The 27,542-nt window shown below is 33.2% G+C and overlaps 1 protein-coding gene across 1 annotated transcript; it reads left to right on the top strand.

The window, feature by feature from the left end:
* Positions 1–21,443: 21,443 nt before the first annotated feature.
* LOC108851445 (auxin-induced protein 6B) lies at positions 21,444–22,353 on the top strand. The gene has a single exon (XM_018624880.2). The coding sequence runs from the start codon at positions 21,530–21,532 to the stop codon at positions 21,989–21,991; it is 462 nt and encodes a 153-aa protein (XP_018480382.1). The 5' UTR covers positions 21,444–21,529; the 3' UTR covers positions 21,992–22,353.
* The last annotated feature ends 5,189 nt before the right edge of the window (positions 22,354–27,542 follow it).

Below are 27,542 nucleotides of genomic sequence, written 5' to 3'. Positions count from 1 at the left end.
GTCTGGCAAAAGAAAAACTCCATTTTTTTTTTTGCACATAAAAAAAAAAAACTCCATTTTTTTTTCAAAAAAAAACTCCATTTAACTTTGCACATACTGCCGTAAAAGAAAACTTTACATGTCTTAACAATATGTTTTCAACAGCATCCAACACAAACCCAACAAGTTACTTAAATATTTTATCCACTACCTACATTTGCACTAAACCAATAATCTATGTCCGGTTCAGTGAGGACACATCTACCTCCCAACTAAAAATTAGAGTTCTCACGAACACACTTAAGACAAATTTTATCCTTTATGCTTCACATGACGGGTTAACCCAGATTTGACAAAAGCAACAAACTTAAGTCACCAACCCCGCCCGTAAGGCGGACCAACCTCTAGTATAGAATAAATTTTTGTTTCATTGGAGATGGTCTTACCTATTATAAACCTACATACATCCATCCTATATGGCTATCCCCACTAGTTATTTATTTTTTCAAATTATAAAAATTAAGCAATTACGTAGAGGCATAAATTTCAAAATATTTGGCCTATATATGGAAGTAGAAAACAAATTATAGGGACGTCCTTTAACGACTTTGTTTGTACCATTTCTTTTACTAATCGTTAATGAGCAGTCTCTTCTAGATTGTTTGAAAAGAGAAAATAAAAAAGAACCGGGCCGAAAATATAAGACAATTTTCAATAATAGGTTTTGTACCCAAGTGGGCTCATTTAAAGTCCATAGGAGCATTATCTCTCATTTTTCAGGTGTCTATTGCTTTTTCTTTTTGTTCTGAAGTTTCATTTGTCCCTTTTTTTAGAATTAATAACATTGTTGGACCTTCTCCAACTTTTGTGTCCTGTAGGAACCTTAACTAAAGCTCTTAGAGCAATATGGCATTATCTTTTGAATCGTAAGTAGGAGTGTTCGATCCATATTATTTGTTATTTTTGTACCTGTCTTTGCATTTGGATAGTTTTTTTTTTTGACGGCTTGCATTTGGATAGTTTAATTTCCGATCTGCGCATTGGACTCTCGTAAAGAATGTCACAAAGCTACGTTTATCTGTGTATTGATTTTCTTTCGAATGTATGATGAAACCTTTGAAGGTTTTCTTTAATGTCTTTTAATATAGACCTCATAACTCATTAGCATCACACAAAGTTACACTATCAAGTAAAAAATGTGAGAAGGCTACACAAAGCCATAACGTACATTGACTAATCTTTAATTATAAGAATCATTTCTTTTGTAAGAAACATTTTAAGCCGTTTATGAGTGGTTCGGTTCGTTTATCGTTTGATATGATGGGTCGTATTAACGGTAATACACTGTTATATACTCTAAAAATAAGAGTAGAGAGAATCGTTGTAGTAGTTTATTAGCAAGTTTTGTCTTCTGTGTGTTTAACGACTCTGACATGTAACATGTTTTCATCTCTTTATGCATGTTATGGCGCCAGATTTGGAAGATCTTTTATGCAGACACATTTGATATGATATTTTAAAATTAAGGAGGTTAAAGACTATCTGAATCTTTTTATATGACCTCATGATTAATCTGGAAGAGCTGAAACATCCCTTATATATTAAAAGATAAATATTTAAAAAGTTGTAACCTTAAGTTTGTATTAATTGAAAATAACCCCTTCCTACGTGGCAATCAATTAGATAGTTAATTAGTCATACGTGTCAGCCTTACAATGAAATTGAAAAACATGTTGGTCCAATTCAATTTTTATATCTCACTAGGAACATTTAATACCAACTATATAATATCTCTTATATATTATAATTTTCATTAAACTAATTATAAAATTAATTAAAGTGTTCAATTAATATTTTATTTTCTTTCCTTAAAAGTTGCGTAATTTCCAAATATGACTAATATATATATGACAATTAATGATTCTAATAATAAAGATTTGATAACAATCTAAATCTCCTCCATAAATGTTTTTTAATTTTATATTATTAAAATAAATTAAACAATAAAATTAGATATAAAATTAAAATTTAGATTTTTTCGTATATGTTATATTTTGAATTTTTTAAAATGACAATAAATTATTAAAACTGTTAAAATTATTATGTTAAAAATAAATGATCAATGGTTTAACATTTTTATTTTAAAATCATATGAGTAAAAACTATCATTTAATATATACCATATAAGATTACATAAATATTTTAATTTCAAAAAATTAATGAATTTTCAAGAACATTTATAAATTATAAACTTATTAATTTTTTCACATTGAAAATTTTGTTATCAATAATTTAAATAATTTGTTACAAAACCATATGAATGATCATAGAACCGTATGATTATGAAATTTCATTTAATAAATAACCATATGAAATATACTATTTATAAAATATATTATTCTTAGAAAAATAGGTTGGTCAATCTTAACTTATATTACACTTTTTATTAAACTAACTATCAAATTGATAAATAATGTACAAAAAACAATCTCGCACTTTCCTTAAATAAAAACTACAAAATTACCAAATATGATTAACGTATATATGAAAATTAATTATTATGAATAATAAATATTTGATAACAATTTTTGTATCTTAGTTCTTTTTTAAAAGAATTTTATATTATTAAAAGATATTAAACAATCGATAATATGGTTTTAATTTGGTATATACCATACAAACCGAATGTATGTGATTTTATAAAAACCGTAGGATTTGGATATGGTTTGATTTATAACAGATTAAACTGAAACGTGTAAATATATGTATATTTATAACGACGCATGAAATTCCTATTTGTTATATGAGTTGAACTATAATTATAATTTGTAAAACACTTGAATCACTTGAACTATAATTAAGTAACAATTTATTGCAACTGAGATTTCTTATTTTCTTAGTCTATTTTTTAATCTTTTTTTCTTATTTTAACAGTAACTAAATTGAAGTTAAGATTATAAATTTGATGGACAACAACTAGTCGAAATTCTCAACAACTTTTTTTGATGAAGACATATTAATTTGATGAACACCAAATATGGAAGAATATAAAAACTTTTATTTCATGATTCTGTTTTGTTTTTTTTTCAAAATTTAGAGCTTTGATATTAATTATAGATTTGATTATTTTATTAGATGATAGAAGCCTTTTGTTTTTTTTTTATTATTTTATTTAAATATATAATATTTTATTATAAATGACTTTTTGACAACATGACTCTAAAATTCGTGATCTCAAACTAAATAATTATGTTTTTTGGTATAAAACTGAATAAACTGAAAACCGACGGCATATAAACCAAATCGAACCGAAGTAAATATGGATTTAGAATAGTATTTATATTTTAATAACCGAAATACCGACAAAATCGAACCGAACTGAAACCTGATATCCGGATTGAACACCCCTAATCCAAATGAAACCGAACTATTGTTTTATTTTTCAAAATATAATAAAATAATAACTTCATCCCGCGCAAGGCGCGGGTCTTATCCTAGTTTTAAATATTATTTCTGAATTTGCTTATTACGGTATGGAATACAAAAAGAAAAAAAGAGAAGTGGGAGAGATTCATTTGACAATGACAAATTCGGCATTATACGATGATCCATATTTCATTTTAATTTGAGATTCAGTAAAGTTGGTTGCACATCGCTAACCTGAATATTTTACAAGCAAATCAAACACTTTTCAAATCTAAAATCTATTTAGAAATACTTGATTTCTGGTAAATTGTAGGTATGTTAGTTTGTGTTAATTCTTAAAAGATATATTTAACATTCATTTTTTCTTGTAACATGCACATTCGAAGAAAACTCTAGAGGAAGTTCTGTCCTCAGCTGTTCCCAATCCAGAGCTTATTGGACGGCTCACCAGTGTGCTAGAAGCAGCCTACGCTGACGAGGAAAGATACTGGAGACAGAGAAGCAGGATTCAATGGCTACAGGCTAGGGACAAAATTTCAACTTTCTTCCACGCAGTTACTCGGAGTCTCAAGACCTTGAATAACTTTGCAGTGATTGAAGATGAAGCTGGTAATGTTTATTGGGAGGAAGGGAGAATTGCACGTACCATTGCAAACTATTATAGAGATCTCTTCACCTCCAATGCCAGCTCTAATCTCGCAGTGGTCGAAAACACTATCCAGAGGAAAATTTCAGAATTTCAGAACGAAGTCCTGCTTAGAATCCCAGACATGGCAGAGATCACCAAGGCTGTATTTAATATCCATGCGGATAAAGCTCCTGGCCCGGATGGCTTTTGGGCCAGCTTCTATCAGGCGTATTGGGACATCATTGGAGAGGATGTGGCGGGTGATATCAGGCAGTTCTTCATTGATGGTTCTCTCCACCCTCGCCACAATGAAACTCATGTGCGCCTAATTCCTAAAGGCAAGGGACCGAGGAAGGTTTCTGATTACAGACCAATAGCACTTTGCTCAACACAATACAAGATTATTGCCAAGATCTTAACCAGCCGTCTGCAATCCCTCCTCCCGTCCCTAATCTCAGCACATCAGTCGGCGTTTGTCTCCGGCAGGGCGATAACAGATAATGTTCTCATTACCCATGAGATTCTCCATTGTCTGAAAGCATCGGAGGCTAAACAGCGTTGCTCAATGGCTATCAAAACCGACATGAGCAAGGCGTATGATCGGATTGAGTGGAATTTCCTACGGAAAGTATTAGAAGGGTTCGGTTTTCACAACCAGTTTGTCGATTGGCTGATGGTCTGTGTGAGTACTGTCTCATATTCTTTCCTTATCAACGGAAGTCCACAGGGGAAAGTCATCCCCTCGAGAGGCCTTAGACAGGGAGACTCGCTGTCGCCGTATCTCTTTATTCTCTGCTCGGAAGTTCTCTCTAGTCTATGCTCTCAAGCTCAAGCAAGAGGTGCGTTCCCGGGAATCAAAGTCGTGAGAAGCGCCCCTGCCATTACGCATCTCCTCTTTGCGGATGACACCATGTTCTTCTGTCGAACAGACCAGGCCAGTTGCCACACGCTAGCATCCATACTCAAGCAGTATGAGGAAGCCTCAGGTCAGAAGATTAACTTGCTGAAGTCGTCGATCACTTTCTCCAGCAAAACACCCATAGAAGTCCGCCAACGCGTCAAAGAATGTCTACAAATTCAGAATGAAGGCGGGGTTGGGAAATATTTAGGACTCCCAGAACACTTTGGCCGCAGGAAGCGAGACATCTTTGCCAGCATTATGGACAAAATCCGACAAAGATCCCATAACTGGTCTGCCAAGTACCTTTCCGGGGCCGGAAAACAGGTGTTGCTAAAAGATGTGCTCTCCTCTATGCCATCTTATGCAATAACCTGTTTCAAGCTGCATAAGTCCCTTTGTAAGCAAATCCAGGCTATCTTCACCAGATTCTGGTGGGATGCGAAACCAAACATCCGCAAGATGTCGTGCGTATCATGGAACAAGCTTACTCTACCTAAGAGTGCTGGAGGTTTGGGTTTCAGAGAAATCGAACAATTCAACGACGCCCTGCTTGCTAAAGTGGCCTGGCGTATCATCAAGCACCCGGACTCTCTGCTATCGCAAATCCTCACGAGCAAGTACTGTCACTCTACTACATTTATGGAAGCTCAAGTTCCTAAGACAACTTCACATGGATGGAGGAGCATCTTAGCTGGAAGAGTGGTTCTCAAAAGAGGAGCAGGTTGGATTGTGGGAAATGGTCGACAGATTAGTGTGTGGAGAGATCCGTGGCTCTCTACCTCTACTCCTCTGACGCCTATAGGACCCCCTACGGCTCAAAACCAGAACATGATGGTGGCTGATCTTATTGATCCTGCGTCTGGCGATTGGAATATCCCAGCTATAAGAAGCCACTTACCTCAGTATGAGGACAACATTCGACTCCTGGTTCCTAGTGTTCTTGGTATGCAAGATAACCTAGTCTGGCTACCTGAGAAAGAGGGGACTACTCAACTAAATCCGGGTATGCACTGGCCAAATTAAATGTGGAACCTGTTGTCAATCCAGGTCTGAAATGGAACCAATGTATTTGGCAAGCTCGGACCTCCCCTAAATTGAAGAACTTCCTGTGGAGAGTGGGCAACAGAGCCCTGCCTATCGGTGCTAATTTGTTGGCTCGAGGAATGGATGTAGATGGCTCATGTAAGAGATGCGGAGCAGTTGAAAAGGAACTACACGCTCTCCTTCACTGCCCCTTTGCTTCTCGCGTGTGGGATCTGGTACCGGCAGCTAATAAGCCTACAATCGACAGCGTTTCTACAATTCCTCAACTACTCCAATCCTCCCTCCAGCTGGTGAACTTACCACCAACAGGTCTAAGTAATTCTCACCTCCTTCCTTGGATTGTTTGGAGTCTGTGGACTGCTAGGAACAAAATGCTATTTGAAGACAGAGTTTTCACTGAACAAGGGGTAGTCTCAAAAGCGGTGGGAGAAGCTCGTGCGTGGCAGGCTGCTCAAGAAGCCATTCCGAAAGCCCAAGCTTGGAAGAAGTATGTGCATGTGCCACCGAGCATTGCAACTGCAGGTAGCACGTGCTTCGTGGATGCAGCTTGACGGGCAGGAAACAGAGAAGCGGGTTTGGGTGGAGATTTGTTGATGAGAATGGAACTTCAAGGAATCACTTTGCAAACCGTCGTAACGTCTCGTCTGCTCTCATGGCAGAGACTCTTGCAGTTAAAACTTCCCTTGCTGAAGTGGTAGTCTTAGGATATGGATGTCTGATTGTTAAATCAGACTCTAAATCCCTCGTGGAGCTCCTAAACTCCAACAGCCGATACAATGAACTTCAAGGAGTTGTTCATGACATTCTGGTGTTGTATAAGTCCTTTGAGTCTATATCTTTTATCCATGTTCCAAGATTGTATAATAGGGAGGCTGACTCCTTGGCGAAACAGGGGCTATTAGCTCTTTCAGCCTTGTCGTTGGTGGCAGGCTAATGTATGCACTCTTTTATTATGAAATTAAAGGTTTGGTCAAAAAAAAGTGTTATTCACTTGAAATAGTCAGAAGTGATGTTTAACATTATGTGGCGAGGATAAAACATGAAAAAAAAAATCTTGTGGGAATCCACATACGACTCTAGAAAATGCAAAAGTTATCTTAACTTGTACTGCAGTATTTGAACTAGTGGCTAACAGTTCCTACACAAGATTGGATGGCTGAACTTTGATTTATATGTTTACTATATGCTCTACATTTAATCATGTTGTAACTCATTGAGAAGTTGAAGAACGAAGGAAGGCAATAAGGATTAGTTAATATAGTTGGTGCTAATTGCCAAATGCCAAAATAAAATTTCAACATTCAATCATTTCCAATCATTACGATACAATGATTAGGTTAGAACTTAAAAGCCAACATCATTAACAAGAATTTAATCACCCCCTCATAATATACAACTTTGACTTCTCATGTACAGCATACAAACATAAAGTACCTACCAGGAAAAGTTAGAAAACATATATGTAATTTCGAGTTAGTTATGAGATTATATTCTCATGATTAAAGTCGCCCAAAGTGTTCTATCATTAAATAAATTCATTTGCTAAATAAGATATCAAATGCGATTCTGATTCTATCTTGGTTTAGATCACATTCATATTCATGCATATCATTAATTTGCTATCTTCTTGTTTGTTGATTTTGTAGTTAAATGACAGATTATTGATTCTTTGGTTAAAACATCGCCTGGTATAATGAAAGGAACTTTTGTACAAACAAGAAGCAGTTGTATTTTATTTGTAAACAATGATTGATCCCTCCAATATAAGATATTTACAATGATCTTTTTTTTGGTCATATTTACAATGATCTAATATCTGAATATTGACATTGCATTGTAAATTTGTAATATTAAATTTGAGAGTCATACTGGCAAGACCTTTTTGTATTTGGATAAAAAATGTATATAGTTGTTTTGAATGCTAATTGTGAAAATACTTTCATTCTCGTTATAGTTCGAGTGACAAGAAAAAGTTGTTGTGTTTGGGGGTGGTGCAGTATACCGGACTGAAGAGACCTGTGAAGATAAGAACTTGATGAACAAGTCTTAGCAATATTCAAATGGTAACCAAAGAAGAACTCAAGTTAAAAGTGAGGTTTACTTGGGATGAGTTAGCAGACTCTGGATAACAAAGAGAAGCTTTACTATTGGTGTATATTCTGTGTACAAAACATGACAACTTATCTATATGCATTTGCCCTTATCGTAATTTGTAAGAGAGGAGGCTTTTGGCGTTTTGTACCTGCACAAGAACCAAGGTTGCTTCATCCATGAATAGAAGCATTGGCCGAGAAAGAGAAAGCAGAGCAGAAGTGGGAGTGTGAGAGCACACAAGAAGCACTGTAAGGCTGAGAGAAACAAGATGTAAAGGCGTAAGCCTTGGGTAGTTTCTAAGAGGTTTAACAGAGTGATTTTGTTAGGTAGTGAAGAATTGTTAGGAGAATCACTTGTAACCTCTAGCGACCCTCGTTAATGGCGTGAACTCCTTAAATGTTTGTGTATTCTCCTTCTCTTCTCTCTCACAGTCTCTTATTTACCGCTTTGTTTTAGTCATCTCTACATAAATCTGTTCTGCATCTTTAGGTTATCACAAATAGAGTCTTGTCTGTTGAAGGAAATCTTAACTAAACCTTTCGTTATAGATGATTAGATTTTTTTGTGATTTTGCGGAAACCATTGAAAAATTAAATTGAATCCAATGTACAAAAAACGAAAACCCCACACCTATACATGTTAGGCTTAATTCAAGATTCAAATGAACCATGAAAACTCCTCAGACCTATTTGGTATAGTTATACGATCCTAAGATCAAGAGAACGAGCTTAAAACAAACAAAACAGAGCAGACAAACCATACAATAAAGAAAACGAAGAGAGTATGCCAAGAGGACATCTTACATGATATCTGAGACACCGCCCACCACCCAAAAAAAAAGAAAAACCCTATTTGCAACTCAAATAAGCTAACGAGTTCGTAAGCATTTTGGAGGATAAAAATTTCAAAACTAAATACATTGCCTTAAGAAATCAATAAATGGTTATCAATTATGCATGAGCATTTTGGGTATTGGCTTGGTTTGGTTTATTTTAGTTTTAGTTATTTTTTGTTTTAGAATATAAGATTCTTTCGAGTATTTAGGAATTCGTTTTGGTTTCGGTTCGGTTATTTCAGTTTTTGGTTCAAATAATAAAGCTGGGAACCAATTAATATTTGAAATAATTTCGGATCCAATTTGGTTTCATTTTGGTTCTCTTTTAGTTAATTTGAGTTTAAAAGCCAAAAGTTTTGAGTTTTCAAACTAAATATCAGTTTTTAGTTTTCACATAAAATTTGGATAATTCAGATAATTTTTAATATTTTAAATAAAATATATTTGGATGATTCATTTTCTAAGTAATTAAGTTTATAAATAGTGTTTAAAATTATTTAATTACAATAAAACTAAATATAGTTTATAAGTATATAAACTATATTATAAAAATCCATGTGATTTTCCGTTATGTTCCAATTTGGTTTCATTTAGGATTTAACTCAAAACCAAATTTTGTTTTCCGAATCGGTTTGACTCTTCGGTTCTGGATAAATGTGTCCAAGCTAATACCAATAAACCATACAATGTGGGTACAACTATATAACTGCTTGTGATTTCATGAAATATTGGTGTCATTCAATTCTATAATTCCAATCATATGAGATCCAATCATTTTCATCCACTGACCATTTTCTAGCTCACTAACAAAAGTAAACTAACAATTTTTAAATAACCACAATGCTACATATATATATATATATATTTTTTTTGAATTATACAGAGGTATCCTGGCCCCACCGAAGTGGTCCAGACTAGTCACGTGTTGCCACATGTCGGTCCTCTGTCCCTGGCGATGCCGAAATGTTAATTCCCCAGTGGTCGGGATTCGAACCCAGGTGGCGGAACTCACAGCTGTGAACCCTTTACCAACTGAGCTAGAAGCCCCGGTTTATATATATATATATTTTTTTTTAGAAATATGAAAAGTGTATAATTATATATATTTTTTTTAGAAATATGAAAAGTGTATAATTGATGGCAGAGTTTGCAGGTAGATAAAGATGGAAAGAGGTCTTAATACTATGCTTCTTATGAGCAGTCACATTCTTTTTTATCTTTTCTTGGAACTCATCGCTTCTTTTTTCTTCCTCATCAATTCGTAGTTAGCGTATGAGGCTTGAGAGTACGTTTTATTAACTAAAGAGGGAGTCGAAACTCGTATTTCATCCTGATGCATGCCATTATCTGTCTTGGATTATTTTCACAATTTTGATTTTTAATTGAATCTGAATTTGATTTAACTAAAGAGGAAGTCGAAACACGTATTTCATCCTGATGCATGTCATCATTATCTGTCTTGGATTATTTTCACAATATTGATTTTTAATTGGAGCTGAATTTGATTTAACTGTTTGTAGTGTATATGAATTGATTCATTTCTCTTTTTTTTTTATCAAAAGATTCATACATATGTAACAAAACGAATTCCACACACACAAATATCATATATGGTTTGTATATGGTATGAGTAGGGGTGTCAAAATGAATCAAATGGGTCAACCTAACTCATAACCCAAATGGGTTGATTATTAATGGGTCATGGTTCAATCCAACCCATTTATTAAATGGATTGGGTTGATCCATGACCCATTAAATTAAATGGGTCAAATGGATTAATGGATGACCCATGAACCCAACATCTTTATAAAGAATCATTTTTAAGTTAAAACCAAATTGATCGAATTGAGACATAAGTTAAGACCAAGTTGATCGAATTAAAAATTTTATTTTTTGGTTTTTTCGAGAAATTGCATTTTTGGATCTTGGCGGGAAATTGCGTTTCTCCGGTTTTGGCGGGAAATTACGTTTTCCGGTTTTGCCGGGAAATTGCGTTTTTCCGGTTTTGGCGGAAAATTGCGTTTTTTGATTTTGACGGGAAATTGCGTTTTCCGGTTTTGGCGGGAAATTGCATTTTCCAGTTTTGACAGGAAATCACGTTTTTCTGGTTTTGGCGGAAAATCGTGTTTTCCGGTTTTGACGGGAAATCGCGTTTTCTGGTTTTTGCGGGAAATTGCGTTTTTCCGATTTTGATGGGAAATTGCGTTTTCCGGTTTTGGCGGAAAATTGTGTTTTCCGGTTTTGGCGGGAAATTGCGTTTTTCCGAATTTGACGGAAAATTGCGTTTTCCGGTTTTGGCAGGAAATTGCGTTTTCCGGTTTTGGCAGGAAATTGCGTTTTTCCGATTTTATGGGAAATTGTGTTATCTTATTTTGGTGGGAAATTGCGTTTTTCCGGTTTTGGCGGGAAACTGTGTTTGTCGGTTTCGGCAGGAAATTGGGTTTTTCCGATTTGACGGAAAATTGCAATTTTCTGGTTTTGGCGGGAAATTGCATTTTCCGGTTTTGGCGGGGAATTGCGTTTTTCCGGGTTTGGCGGGAAATTGTGTTTTTCCGGTTTTGGCGGGAAATTTTGTTTGTCGGTTTTGGAGGGAAATTGCGTTTTTCTAATTTTTGGCGGGAAATTGTTATTTTTACGATTTTGATGAAAATTTGCATTTTCGATTTTGACGGGAAATTAAGTTTTTCCGATTTTTGTGAGAAAATGTGTTTTTGTGATTTTGGCTATTTTTTAATTAAAAACTAAATGGGTTAGAGTTGATCCAACCCAATAGATCCATTTAACTTGTTAACCCATCGACCTGTTGAATCAAAAATAAATAATTCATTTGGGTTAATGGGTCAATTTGGGTTGGATCAAACCATGGATCATGACCCATTTTGACACCCCTAGGTATGAGTATACAAATTAACTCTTATGATCTGATCTTTGCAGAACTCTTTATAGTTAAGGTATGGATACAAATGGTAATCAGGATAAATTTAACTTGGAATGCTCAAATCTATTTCGTTTAGTTTCTCCTTTTTTCAAATTTATACTTTAGCGAAGTATATAGTTGTAAACGCAAATCAATTAATTGAATATTTGAAATGTCCGCCGGCCACGAACGGCAATTCTTTTAGAATATGTAGGGACCGAATATGTATAGTCAAGTGTAGAGTTGGAACTGTGATAAACAAAAAATCAGCAGAAAATGGGAAATACTCAGATTGTTTTTTTGTAGAGTTTTTGTTAAATTTTAAACTATATATTTCAGAAGCTTTTTAATGAACTCTTCCCTTAGGGGAATTTAAATTGGTGTTACAAAAAAATACTATATATTTGTAAGTAATACAAAGAAAATGCTGCTGGTGTAATTGTTTGAGTCTGCTTCTTAACGTCAGTAAAGTGGGGTCTATGCCTATTTTGATTTAGGCTTACAGTAAAACTTTTATAAATTAATAATATTGAGATTACACCAAAACTATATTTTTTATTAATTTATAGAGATTATTAATTTATCGAGATACTAATTGAACCAAAAATTCAATTTAGAACTATAAAATTATATTAATTTATATAAATATTAATTTATAGATTATTAATTTAAAGAGATTATATTGTATTTAGTTATTCGACCATTTAGACGTATTTAGTTATTCTTTTGTGTCTTAAAAATTTAAACCTAAACATCAGTCGCTTTGATATGTTCACGATCCAGACGGTGGAAATTTGGCATTGATGGTTAAAACTTGGACCACCGTATAATCTTTCTAGGGCTTTATTGACAGAATATATGCTAGTTATTATTTGATCAATATATATTATAAAATTATTTAGAAAAATATTTATAAGATTTTAATTTTCTCTAAATAATATTTAGTCAATGTTCTCATATGAAGTTTTTGGTTGAGTATTTTAGTTTGAATATATAAGAAATTTAAAATAATTACACATAATTAATTTATTTTGATTTAGTAATATAAAAATTATGTTCATAATATTTTTTTAAATGAAAATTCCGATTAAATATTTTTTTAAAAAAATTTCAGATTTATAATATAATATAATTTCTATACTTACACATATAATTCATTATTTTTAATAAAAACATAACATAATATATGTTTATATATTTAAAATAAAAATATATATATTATTTAGAAATAAATAAATTATATGTCATATACTAATTTTATGATAATATAATATATGAGTCATTTAATACTCTACCAGTAAATAAATAATGATAATTTGTATATAACTTATATATAGTTAATTTATTTTATTTAATAATATCAAAATTATTTTATGTTCAAAAATAATTTAGTATTCTAAAATAATTTTAGATTTTATTTTTAATAATAACATTTCACATTAAAAATAAATAAATTTATATTATTAAATAAGATTCATTATTTTAATAACAAATATATTATTAATATATATTATTTTATAATAAATATATTATATACTATTTATGATAATTTTAAAATTGTATACTATTATTATTTTATTAATCTTTTTATTAAAATTTTTAATAAAAATATATAACTTGTACATCATATTGTTACTGTTTCTTCATCAATACCAATCGGAATCTTGATTTGCATGTAATCGCCACGGTAAACTTCTGAATAGGTGAAAAATCCTTGTTTAATACAATTAATAAATTTCAAAAAGACTATTTTCTTCCATAGTTTACTGTTCTTATTTTCCGCAAACAAAGAAAATAACCATTCATATCTATATCGCTTAATGTTGTTCAGAGTAATTGTCTGGCAATTGTATGGATAAGTTATACTACGAAAAAAACTCATCCATTTTGTCATAAAATATTTAGGTTCTTATTTAAAAATATAATTTGACCTGGCAATTACAAATCATCTGTATTGTTTCAATAATCTTACATACTACTCCCTCTGTTTTTTAAAGATGTATGTTTTGGTGTTTTCACACATATTAAGAAAACATATTAACTATACATCATTTTTAGAAATTATCAAATTCCAATACATTTTAACCAATAGTCTTTCAATAAATCCAATCAATTTTATTGAAATTTGCAATTTTTGTATAGGAAACATAAAAAATACATCTTTGTGAAACAATTTATTTTTCTAAAACATCTATCTTTAAAAAACAGAGGGAGTATTACGAGTTATGGGATAATGGAAAGTCTAACTATTAATTAACTGATTAAATCAGATTCAAATGAGGCCTTCTGAGATTCACAATAGTTTTAGGAGACTAAATTTTAATGAGCTGGTCTATGGACTGGCTTGCCCATTGACGTTCTTCACGACTCAGTCAAAACCACTAATCATTTTTCCGATAACATATTTGGCCTCTTCTTTGTTTTTTTTGCACATTAATACATATTTATTTAATCCTTCGATTATACTGTTTTCTGAGCTGTTATCTAATCTATTAATTTAGGGATTATCTACTATTTGAAGTTCTCATTTAAATTTTGGACTCTTTCATAATTGTTGCTAGAATATATGATGTCTCCTATACAATGCAACCTACCAACTTAAATTAAACCAAATCTTAACCAACATAGATTAGTTAAACCTAACCAGTAACACTTTTATAATATTTTTGGTTAATCTCTTAATATAATTAGATCTAGGACTGGGCGTTCGGGTACCCATTCGGGTTTCGGTTCAGTCTATTCGGGTTTCAGGTTTTCGGGGTCAAAGATTTCAGTCCCATTCGAATATTTTTAAATTTTGGTTCGGGTTCGGTTCGGATCTTTACGGGTTCGGTTCGGGTTCGGATAACCCATTTAAAATGTTTTTAAATTTTCAAAATTTATTATATACTTTAAATTTTCAAAATCTATAAGAAAGATAATATATTACATATAAATTTTCATAACATATATGCCAAAATACCTTAATTTAACACATAAATTAGTTTTCTTTGAATATTTGGATAAAGAATCAATATATATTTAACTATTTTGGTGTTTTCAGTATATTTTAGCTATTTTAAATATTTACTTTTGACTATTTGCATATATTTTCCGAGTATTTTGGAAAATTAAAAGGTATCTTATATATTTTTAATATTTTTAATATACATTATATATAAAATAATGTATATATTCAAGTATATAAATTTATTTCAGATACATTCGGGTACCCAAAATATTTCGGTTCGGATCGGGTTCGGTTTCGGTTCTTTAAATACCGAAATTTTGAATCCGTTCGGATATTTAATCAATTTTGGTTCGGGTTCGGTGCTACTTTTTTGGATCGGCTTCGGTTCGGTTTTTCGGGTTCAGATTTTTTGCCCAGCCCTAATTAGATCATATAAAACTGAACCACTCTTAAATCAACGAGTTCTATATCATTCCAGACATAAGAGAAAAAATATCCGACTCATTTACAACGTAAGCATACAAAGACCGTGTATGCTTATGCTCATTGATCTTCCAAAAACCAAATAATTGTGGCATAGACCAACATAGGCTCATGTTCGTATCACTAACTTTACTTCCATATATTTACTCTTCACATACATCATATCACAACATACACAGTTATACAAAGACATGATTTTTTTTTGTTCAAATAACCAAATAATGGTGGCATATGGTTAGTAGATTTTTTAAATATGTTTTTTATATATTACATTTTACGAGAGTATGTGTATAAGTTTTTTCTGAAAAATGCATAACTATGTGTATAAGTTAAAAGGTAAAAGGTGTGACAAGGCAAATTATTATACTAAAAATAAAAGAAGATTAAATACAAACTAATAACAAATACAACACAAATTATAACACTATTAAATTTTATATATTTAATAAAATATTATATATATGTCTAATATGTATATATATATAATGTTACACAAAATATATATAATATTATATACACATATTATATATACCATATATTATTAATTAAAATTTGACAAATCAATTTCCGCCCTTTAGGGCGGGTCCTAATCTAGTTATTAATTATACTCAATAGTATTTCAAATCCATTGTTATAGTCACTTCTACATGTTACTAACAGAGGAAAAAATGTTAGTGGTTGGATGGATCCTACGATAATTCCAAGGATCGCGTATTCGAATATGTTGCTCTACGGTTATCTTAGCGTGGGACCATACGATAGAGATATATACCCTCTTTGTAAATAACCGGGCCACTGAATATCATATATCAACAAAGATATATGTTACAATAAAAGAAAAGTGTTCCCACGAATTATTATATTCATTTATTGTTATTTTTTCTTCTATTTATATAGAGGAAAGTAGCAATTTTTATTATAAAATCATATTTTTATATTCAAAACAGTGTCTGAACTTTCAATTTTATAACTATAACTACAACAAATATTTTTATAAGAAAATACAGTTTTTATAAATATATAAGCACACATTTTATCTATCTAATATTTTCTTAATGAAACTTTATTTTAAAAAGGTATTAATTTTATGAAAATTTTGTAAAAGAAAAACTAAAAAGGTTAATTTTCAACTTTCATAAATAAAAAGTATTTGTTGTAAAATAAAAATAAAATCTTTCAAAAATATTTATTTTTGAGACAGAAATAAAAAATACATTGTAAAAAAATATATCTCTATTTGAAATTATTCTATTTTAGAAATAAAAATAGAGAAATACATTACAGATGGTCTTATATTTAATTGTTATTTGTTTAATTAAAAAAGACATCCAAGTACTATTATTTTACATCCACTCGCAATTACCATTGGTTACTTGTTTTCTTTTGCATAGATAAGTTTAAGTAACTAAATTATTTTAGGTAAGTTGACAAAAAAAAAATTAGGTAAATATCTAACTATTTGGATGCCGAAACAAATTATGCTATCTTTGAATAAGTTGTTGTTTATTTCTTGCACACAACTGGATTCTCAATTTTTCTTTTCTTTTTATTGTTTTAGCTAACTCTATTTTACTAAATTTTGTTTAATCATGAAATCACATACGTCATTGTGCCTGCTGTATTCCTTCACTCTTATAATCAATTCTATAAATTTTTGTTTATATAATTCCAGTGCAAGGCTGTTATCCCTTTGCATTCAATTATTTCGTTTTCTTTATTGTAGCTTAGGTTTATATCTTTCGGCCTATTTTCTCTCCATTTTTTTCGAACATTTTTCTATTTTCCATTCTGACCCATAATTTTTTCTAGTACACAATTCATTAACTACAAGAAAAAGAACATTCTACTCAGACATTATAATATCGTAAATAGGTTATCCTATATCAAACATGCTAAAGGATGTAACAATTTATATGATCGTTAAGTAGCTAATTAAATATATATATATATATATATATATATATATATATATATATATATATATATTTATATTTTTTTTGGTCGAAATGTTAAATAGGTAACTATATTTCCTTCAACTCGGAGGATTCAATTTACTTTCTTAAATCTCAAAGGTCGGTCTATTTTACTAAATTTGCTAGTAAAAAGTTTTGTTCACCAATCAATATTTCATACTCTTGACTTATTTTTCATCATCTTCGACTTACGAGTATATTGTAAATGTCTGCTATTGGAAATGTTACGATAATTACATAATATAATAATTATAATATTTTAAATGACTGATTCCCTCTTTTTTCTTACTAAATATTAATGGGAATTGTGGGACAGAAGTCCATAATTTCTGGTTATAAATACGTATATTAGAAAATTCCTTCAATCAGCAATTAAATTACGTAAAACTAATTTATGTACGAACACTAATGATATAACAGCGATGGAAGGCTGTGTCCTCTGCTTTTCTCATTTTCTTACAAGTTGTCTGCTTCGTTTTTATTACCTTTGGCATGTTTTGTTCCAGTCTACCTCCGTGATGTAATCAAATCTAGTGTTACACATGCTACTAGATAAAAGTTCAGTTTCTTAACTTTTAAACAAATAATTAGGAAAGGAGATAAAGACGTGGCTAAACCTTAGAAGTTGTCAGACAACGCCGAAAAGATATTTGCCTAAATACAAAGCATAATCCTGATTAATGTCGTAGTGATTAGTACGCCCCTTAATACCTTTTGCTAAACATATGGCATGTGCCAGCTATAACCAATCATACACCTCCACTTAGTTAGTACTCCCTCCGTTTCTTAAAAATGTCGTTGTGACATTTTTCACACAGATTAAAAAAGTTGTTGAAATATATGTAAGTTGTAATTAATTATACATCTTTGATCAATAGTATTTTAGATAAATAAAATTATTTATAAAATCAATACAGTTTGTAATTAATTTTCAGCTGAAAGTTAATATAATTTACATTGGAATTGTAAAGTGACACTCTTTGTGTAACAAGAAAATGAGCTCAGAGTGACACTTATTATGAAACAGAGGGAGTAGTAATTAAGAGCATCTCCAACCGATAACACTGTTTTAGTGTCAAAATCACATTATTTAGTGTAGTTTTAGCACCAAAAATAAAATTTTCTCCAACCACAACACCAAATTTCACACTAAAAGTTATTTTATAATATTATATGTATTTATCTTTTGTTTTTCATTTATTTAATTGTATGTGTTTATTAATAAAATAAGTGAATAGTGTTTTATTAGAGTGAATAGTGTTTTGGTGTGATGAATAGTGTCACACCAAATATGGTGTAAAATTATAGTGTTACATCAAAATGGTGTGATTTTAGAGTTGGGTTAGAGATAATTTTGGTGTAAAATCTACACTAAAATGGTGTATTGGAGTTCCATTGGAGATGGACTAATGATTTCCCTTTTATTCACACTGTTAATCCAAAATTAAATAAACATTAAGGTTTAGTTAAGTACTCAGCCGTAAACTGCTAACTCGACTAACGTTTGAAAGTAGTTCTTGTGACATGTTACAATTTTTTTTGTAAGCATTTTTCCGTTAATTCACATAAAATGTAAAAACATTAATGAATTAGTATTTTTTTTTATCAAACCATACTTATATTTAAATTATAGAGGTTCAAACTCCATCAAAGGAGGATACAACAAAGCTAAGTCGAGCCAAACAAACCAAAAAGCTGGTAAAATAAAAGATAGGATGGCGACACAAATCATAGAAAGATACCATAAGAAATCGCATTACAACGGTTTCATAAGCTTCTTGAAAGATAGCATCTAGTGTAATCCATAGGACCACACGTACTGCACCAGACGCAGAGGAGAGCACTCGATGGGAGGAAGATCCTTGCAATACCAACGACACTTGTAAATCCAAATCACTCCATACAAGAGGACATATTGGAAACAGGGGCTGCTCCAAGCAGGAGACAAACGGATAACCTGTACCCGCCATAATCATATTCATCCAGCTAACTATAGCAATGACTTCTCCTTCAACTGCCACCAAAAGGAAAAATACCAATACACAAAACCAAAAGCTAGAATGAATACAGTAAGACTGCACACAGCAGTAAGAAGACTGCAGACAACAGTAAGCCTGCACACACAGTAAGAGGACTGCACACAGCAGTACATTAATGAATTAGTATTAGTCAAGCCACTGACCAATAAAACTTCCACGACAATTTATCGGTTTATTTCAGTTTTAACAGGGCAAGATAGCTAACTTAATTTTATTTCTGATTGTCTGATTGATATTAATCAATGCCGTATGGTCCGTGAAAACTATGAGTACTTGTTCCTTGGGTTGAAAAATAGAGGAAGACAAAACTTTAAATCAGGTTCATCCCCTCTGCTTATTATAGCTAACCACCGGCTCATAATGGAAACAAATTAGAATACTTAAGGCGATAATTGTTTTCAGGGAATCGAATAGATAGTTTAATTAGAACAAAATGAAATAGCAGAATGACGGAGACGTTTCGTGGGTCCGTACGTACTGGTTAATGCTTTTGAAAAATTAGAACTTGGAACCGGAAAAAACGGAATCAATGGTTTGTATAGATGTTTGTTTAAGTTTTAATTACCCTATTTAGCAAAAAAAAAAGGTTTTAATCACCCTATTGTAAAATTAAAAAGAACCAGTATCCTGATCTCAGTGAGCGAATGGCCTGCCTGAAATATTTGCCATGAACGTACATATAACCTTTAGGATTCAAATCGAGTTTATTTGGATTGTATTTGGGTTGAATGTAAGGTGCATACTCTTCATGCAGTATATGCGTATACCAACACCGTGGGATTAGTTCGACATATTTAATCAAAATAGAGTGTAAGCTGTTATGCAATAGAGTAAAAGAGGCCAGAAAGAGACATTAAAATGCCGATGCATAGCACTGGGATGGATGATCATGCAATTATTGTAAGCAATAATAATGAAATATGCATAGGCAAATAAGATTTGGTTATAAGAAGGAAAATTGTAAAGAGACTAGAAGATCCTTAAATCCAACAAGTGGGGTTACGTACGTACCGCTACCGCATGAGGGGAATGCACCCTAGCTACCCTCCATATCATGCACTTCATTGACCCACTTCTGTTTGTTTAAATATTTTGTTTATGTTTATTTCTACCTATTTACCATCATAGTTCCAAATAGTTAGCACTATTATTTGTTGCAAATATTTACCACAAGTCTATTACATATGAACCACCGTGTATATTCATATATACAAATGTGTTTTTTTGGTAGCGAATACCAGATGTTAATAATATAAATATTAACTAGACCGAATTTGGAGAAACAGGCACATCATATTAGACCGAGAGTAACAATTGCATTTGAAGTTCATTGATTTATGATTCGCATTATAAAATTTAGGACATAATGATTATTTTTTGCATATTTGTTTTGGCTGCTTGTTGTTCTGAGAATATTTTTCAAAAGTAAGATAGAAAAAAATCGAGATGGGGCATCGCCGCACATGGTGGCATGGACACATTTCCAAAACTACAAAAATAAGTGATTTGGTACGTTGTGTTATATATATATTCTGAAAAATAAAATTAAGTTGTTCGGGAAAAATTTGTCAAAAAAAAAAAGTTGTTCGGGAGAAAACATTTTCTGGTAAACATTTAACTGCTAGTGGCGAGAGACAAGCTTATACAATTTGGTGTTATGCTTTGTTAATGATAAATTAGTAATCTTAATAATTCCTGCTACCCATGTGGTGGGTTTTTTATATTCTCAAACTTTAACTTATAACTTAAAAGGTAAGAACTTGAATTTGTTTTGTTTGAAAGCTTATTCAAATTTAAATATATTTTTGTTTGTCAACAAATTTAATGCCTTTTGTTTTCTGCCAACAAATTAAAACGTCTTATCAGTTTAAGTGTTTTAGAATTCCAAAATGTGCACGTATAGTCAATAAAGTGATCGTTACATCGAAATACGAATCTTATCCTGCGTGTAGTATAATCTGAGGGTCAAGTTAATTCCTTCCATAATCGATTCACTAACACAATTATCCAAACAAAGACTATTAATACGAACCATAATAATTAACAAATAAATAAATATAAAACCATAATCAAAAAGCTATCACTAACCCGAAAAGACAGAAGGCAATCTCGTAATTATATCGAATATTCAATGGCAGTTGTATTCCCTTCACTATTTAAACATCGTCTCTCCCAAACGCTCAAATCCCTCCCACCTGACTTTTTCTCTCACTTTCTCGTGAAAAAATAAACATATCAGCTCCCTAATAAAAGATAACAAATGGCTGGAAGTCTTGGGAAATGCAGCAAGATCCGCCACATTGTGAGGCTCAGGCAAATGCTAAGGCGATGGCGCAACAAAGCTCGGTTATCTTCTTCAGTCAGCCGTTGTGTGCCGTCCGATGTTCCGTCTGGACACGTGGCAGTTTGCGTGGGTAGCGAGCGCAGGAGATTCGTGGTGCGCGCGTCGTACCTGAACCATCCGATCCTGAGCAACCTCCTTGTCCAAGCTGAGGAGGAGTACGGTTTCGTGAACCAGGGACCGTTGGTTATCCCTTGCGAAGACTCGGTTTTCGAGGAAGCCATCCGGTTCATTTCTCGGTCTGATTCTTCCCGGTCGAACCGGTTTACTTGTCCTGAAGATATCCAGAAATGCCACGGAGGAGTCAAGAGCAAGCTAGATCTGTTGATCGAATCTCATCCGTTGCTTCATTACGGCGTCGCCGAGAAAGCCGTTTGGTGAGGAGTGTTGTTCCGTACGATTTCTGAACCGGTTTGGTTTGACTCGGAACGAGTTTGATCGCCATGCGAAGGAAGAAGACGAATTTTCGAATAAATCGTCATTGAGCCGGCCGGCTTGCCACCGAGTCGGGTGGTGCTAATTAATGTTTTAACTTTTTTTATTTAAATATTTAATTATTGGGGCCTGGGGTTTTAATCTGGTGGCGAGTTACTCACTGAGTCAAGACAGACGAGGATGTGGGTAGAAAAGGAGATGGCGGTTAAAAGGTGGGTGAGTCGTTCCACCGAGTCATCCCGGGTTCGAATCCGAGTTCAAAGATTGTAAATGTAAATAAGAAGATATAAGATGAACATTTTGAATCAGATTGTTTTGTGGACTTTTGATTTTAATATAATTATTTTACCAATTGAAGCCTATAAAATTACAATGGATATGAACTTAATAGTATAAAGAATGCATATATTAAATCATTGATTATACATATAATATAACCATAATTTTGCACATATTTGAAGTTTTTCAAAATATGAAAAAGGTAATAAGTTTGCAAATTTTAAAATATTGCATTCCGACAAAGGCCATGTGAAGGAAAGACTATTAGCCCATTTCACCTGGTTCGTCTGACCGTTCTCAACTTCTTTGTTTTGTCTTCACTTTCTCCACACAGTAAAAAGTACAGTCTGGTACACATAATCCTCTCTACAGCTTAACTTTAATTAGTGTTTGGAATTATTTTGCGTACTTTACATTTTTATCTAAACTCTAAATTAATGCTCGAACTTAAAAAGTAGTTTCAGACTATTGCTGCGCTCTCTTGTGATCACCATAATATATTTAACAGTAAGTGTCTTACGTCTGTGTTTATGTGAGGAGAACACGAGTAGTTTTTTTTTTTTTTGTAAAAGGAATATGAGTAGTTAAAAAAAAAAAAAAAAAAGAATATGAGTAGTTTTAACTAGATAATAAATCTAGTTTATCATTTAATTCAGTACTGTAGGGTACATCATCTTCTATTACTATTGCGTGGTGCTACTTATTTTTATAGACAATGACAATTGTATCTTATAGTTTTATACTTTATGTGTCTGATGAAAGGATACATACAGCTATAAATTAGAATAGTTGCGGCGGCATAATTATGGTGATTTAGAGTTTGGTGGGTGTGAAACAAGCATATGGGGAACTGTTTAATAAGCTCAACATGAAGTAAAGTAATTTTGGTCAAACTATTAGTCAGTGAGTTTGAAAGTAGAAAACAACTGGATTTTTCTTTTAGCCGTTCATCTAAATAAACTCTAAATCTAAAAGATAAATTATTCACATGCAGTGCAAATTCTTTCCCCAGGAAAAGTTAAATACATCAAAACATCGCAAGGACAATCACTATTGTCTCTCGTTTTAAGGACCTACTAGATTTTGACCCGCGCTTCGAAAGCGCGGGTATTATTTTTTACTTTTATGAAATATATTATTTGTTTGTAATTATTGAACATATTTATTTTAGTAAAATTTTCTTTATAATAAATTTGACACACATAGTGTCTCTGGTAAACTATGTGTTTCTCTAACTTTGTTTTATTCCCTCTCCAATCAACATATCGAAGCGCGGATATTATTTTTTACTTTTATGAAATATATTATTTGTTTGTAATTATTGAATGTATTTATCTTAGTAAAAATTTCTTTATAATAAATTTGACATATAGAGTGTCTCTGGTAAACTATGTATTTATCTGGCTTTATTCTATTTCTTCTCAAATCAACATATTTATTTGGCTTGTTGTTAAAATAAATGATTTTAGAACGCAACTGTTTACTTTGATATTTTGTTTAAACAATGCCACATATTTCTGTATTAATTGTGTTCAATTAAATATTTACATTGTAATTTAAATTTGTATACAAATCAACATATTTGTGTAGTTTGTTATTAAAAAAATGATTTGAATCCAAATGTAAGTACTCTTATAGTGATTTTTTCAGTTCATATAATTTTTTAAAATATATTTATTTCAACTGAACCAATTAATATTTTGTTAAATTGGCCCGTGAAATATATTTTTATACATCGATATTCAAAAGATCTGGTAACTAACGATACTCAAAAGATCTGGACCGAATCAGGTTATATGGTTATTTTTGTTACAAATATCTGAACCCGTTTTAGATACATTGGTTATTTAAATATTTTTAGGTTCCTATACATCATAACCGAATTCATCCAGATCTAGAATGATCCAACTCAAAATCCACACATAAGTTTATAATATTCAAGCGGGACTTGGTTACCAAAAAAAAAAGGATATCCGAAAAGAACAACATGTACCTAAATAGACAGATAATGTTCATGTCTAAATGATTATATAAATTAATAAAAAACTGTTTTATGTGTTTTGCTAAATTAAGTGAAATAGAAAGAGTTTTTTTTATCAAGTAAAATAATTATATGGAGTGGAAAATTAAGTGACAATAAATGTAGGACATTTTAAGTATTTTGATTTAAGTTATTATTTTATTCACAAAACATATTTTTGAACTATGTTTTTGGGTACGTAATTTTCCACCGATTGTAACTAAAATAAAAATATTTTAGTAAAATAAAATAAACCAAATGTTTAATCATATGTAAAACCTAATTATTTAGCATTTTTGATTTTATAATTGGCACAAAGTTAATATTGATTAACTAATAAATAAAAATATGAACTATTATTATTATGGTAATATAATTAATGATGTAATTTATTATTAAGGTAATATAATTAATTAAATTGTTAAACTAAGTGAAATATGGAAACACAATTAATAGATACTACTATTCAAGTTTCCAAACACTCCATTTTTTATAGCTATAACCAAACACACCAATTTTTTTTATTAATCTTATCCAAGTATCCAAACGCACCGAATTTGTACTTCACCTTTAATAAGATAGATTAGATCAGAGTTTTTCTTTCTGAATAAACGTTCTAAAAACTGCAGGAGGAGCTGGTCGAGATTTCTCTCCCAGGCACGAGTAACGAGGAAGGAGCTTTAGGACTACACGCTGGACGCTGCCCGGAAAGTGACAACACACTTCTTTGCTAAGACTGGAAAGTATCCACTGGTCTGCTTTCAACACCCCTTTGGAAACCCTATTTTGTTACCAGAAGTAGCGTCCTCCACAAGTTCATCTTCAAATTTCAAATTCAATTCTACGAACTTTGAAGCTTGCAATCCAGATCTCCGGCTCGAATCTACAGTTTTTTCAACACTCTCAACTCAGTTTCATCTTCAACTTCCGCCCCTACCTGCAATGGAGAGACGTTTCACTAAGGAAGAAAAGGAGAAGGGTATTATGCAAGAAACAAACCAAAGGAACACCAAGCGAATAAGAGCCCCACCTCTAGACAACGCCTCCCTTATCCAAGAGAACCCCCTTACGCTCATCGGTAGGGTTACAAACCCTCAAGAGCAGCGCATTAGGTCGCTCATTCCAGCTCTGTCTCGAAAGTGGAACACTCGGGGTACAGTTACAGGCTCTGACTTGGGCCATGACTGTTTCTAGTTCCGTTTTGAGTATGAGGAGGATCTCCAACTGGTACTCGACAACAGGCCATACCACTACAACTACTGGATGGTCATCCTTCAACGCTGGGAACCGGTCATCTCCGACTCCTTCCCCTCTATGATTCCCTTCTGGATCAGCATTAAAGGACTCCCCCTTCACTTCTGGCACGAACTATGGTCTACAATGTGGGTAAAGAACTCGGAGTCTACGCAGGCCAAGAGCTTACAAAGACAGCTGCAAGAACCAGAGTATTGGTTAACGGACTACAACCTCTCACAAAAGAAACAATACTGGAGTTTGAGTCAGGAGAGGAGTGCAAACTGACCTTGGAGTATGAACGGCTCGAGAACCACTGCTCTTACTGTTCTCGCCTCACCCACTTGAGCTACAACTGTCCAGAGAAAAAGGAGAAAGCAACACAGGAGGTAAACTACAGACCTGACTACAAGCAGCACTCTCCGAGCCAAAGAACACAAACAGTGAGAACTCAAGCTGAACAAACCAGGGAGCATACGCGAGTCTCAAGCAAGGAAACCAGAAATCAGGCTCCCACGAACTTTCAAAACAGAGTGGACAGACACGGTATAGCTTTTGGAGACAGAGTTAGCACAAGACACACTCGTGCCCCCCCCCCTCCACCGCTTCACAATGCTAATCAGGTGAAGAATCAACCATCTCAAGTCACTGAGAGAGTGACGTACCCATCCCCCCCTTTTCTGCTTCAGAGGACAAAGAATGTAGAAGGGACCCTAAGGAGAAGATCCCTCTTCCCAGAAAAAGAAGAAACCTTCTGGAGAGTGAAGCGCCCTACTGCTCAGCAAAACGAAGTAACTTCACCTCCAATCTCCTCCAAGCAACAGGATCTACAGGCTAGTGGGCTACTAAGTTCTCAGGTGCTCTCCACAGAGGAGGTCCTAGCAGAGATTCAAGAAGCGACAAACTTGTATCTGAGCTGTCCTGATCCTACGGAAGCTGCAGCAAGAAGGCAGAGGGTCCAGCAGGGAGACACGCAAGAATTACTAGCCAAGACGGCATCAGGTATTATTGCAGCAGCAGCGGGCTCAGCTCTCACTATTCCACCTGTAACTGAGAAGACAACTCAAACAGATCAAACGCAAGAAAACATTATGCAAGAGTTGGAAAATGTTACTGCCCAATACCTAAGTTGCGCCGACCCAATTGAGAACGTGGCCCGACGACAGAGAGTTCTACAGGGAGATCCATAAGGTCTCATGGAGGAGACATCAAGAAGAATCCAAGCTGCTACGAAATCCCCTATCCTGCCTCCTCTGGAAGCAGAGAACACTTCAAAGAACCAGCCTCCTTTGGATGTACCAGTAAGCACCAACAACCAAACATCTGCAAGAGTCATGCAAGATAGTCAGTCTACTAGGAGAAGAGTAAGACCAGCAAAACTTAATGCCTATGTCACAAGCCCTGGAGCACTAAAAGGAGCTAGCTCACGTAAAAGAAACTTGGCTACAACACACCGCTCGCCAGCTAGACCCCTATCAACCAAGAAACGACAACCCTCCCTATCATCAAAAGCTAACACAGGCGCGGCATCCTCTTCTTCAGTTCAACCTAACACAGTGATTATCCCCCCCACAAACAAAAAGCGGAAGGATTTTCACAGGTCCCCTCCCCCGGCTCCTTAGTCGTGGTGAGCTGGAACTGTTGTGGGCTTGGGAACCCCCCAAACAGCCCAGCGACTAAGGGAGTTTCGAAAAGTAAACTACCCTGACCTAGTGTTCCTAATGGAAACAAAAAACCAAGAAAGCATGGTACTTAAAGAACTGGAATGCATGCAACTAGACCACCACTACATAGTTCCACCACACTCACCAGGAGAAGGAGGCCTCTACCTTGGCTGGAAGAAAGAACTAACAGTCTCTATTCTCTCTGCCTCCGATAACTACATAGACGCAAAGATTCTCCACAAGGGTAAATCGTTCCAAGCTACATTCGTCTACGGAGCACCTGAGCACTCAAAAAGACAGG

Source organism: Raphanus sativus, chromosome 1, assembly GCF_000801105.2.
Source record: "Raphanus sativus cultivar WK10039 chromosome 1, ASM80110v3, whole genome shotgun sequence".
Lineage (NCBI taxonomy): Eukaryota > Viridiplantae > Streptophyta > Magnoliopsida > Brassicales > Brassicaceae > Raphanus > Raphanus sativus.
The sequence above is the reverse complement of the archived record's forward strand: the minus strand, read 5'-3'. Positions and strand labels throughout refer to the sequence as shown.

Coding starts and splice junctions, on each gene's coding strand:
- LOC108851445 (XM_018624880.2), top strand. CDS start 21,530: ATGGCTGGAAGTCTTGGGAAATGCAGCAAGATCCGCCACATTGTGAGG.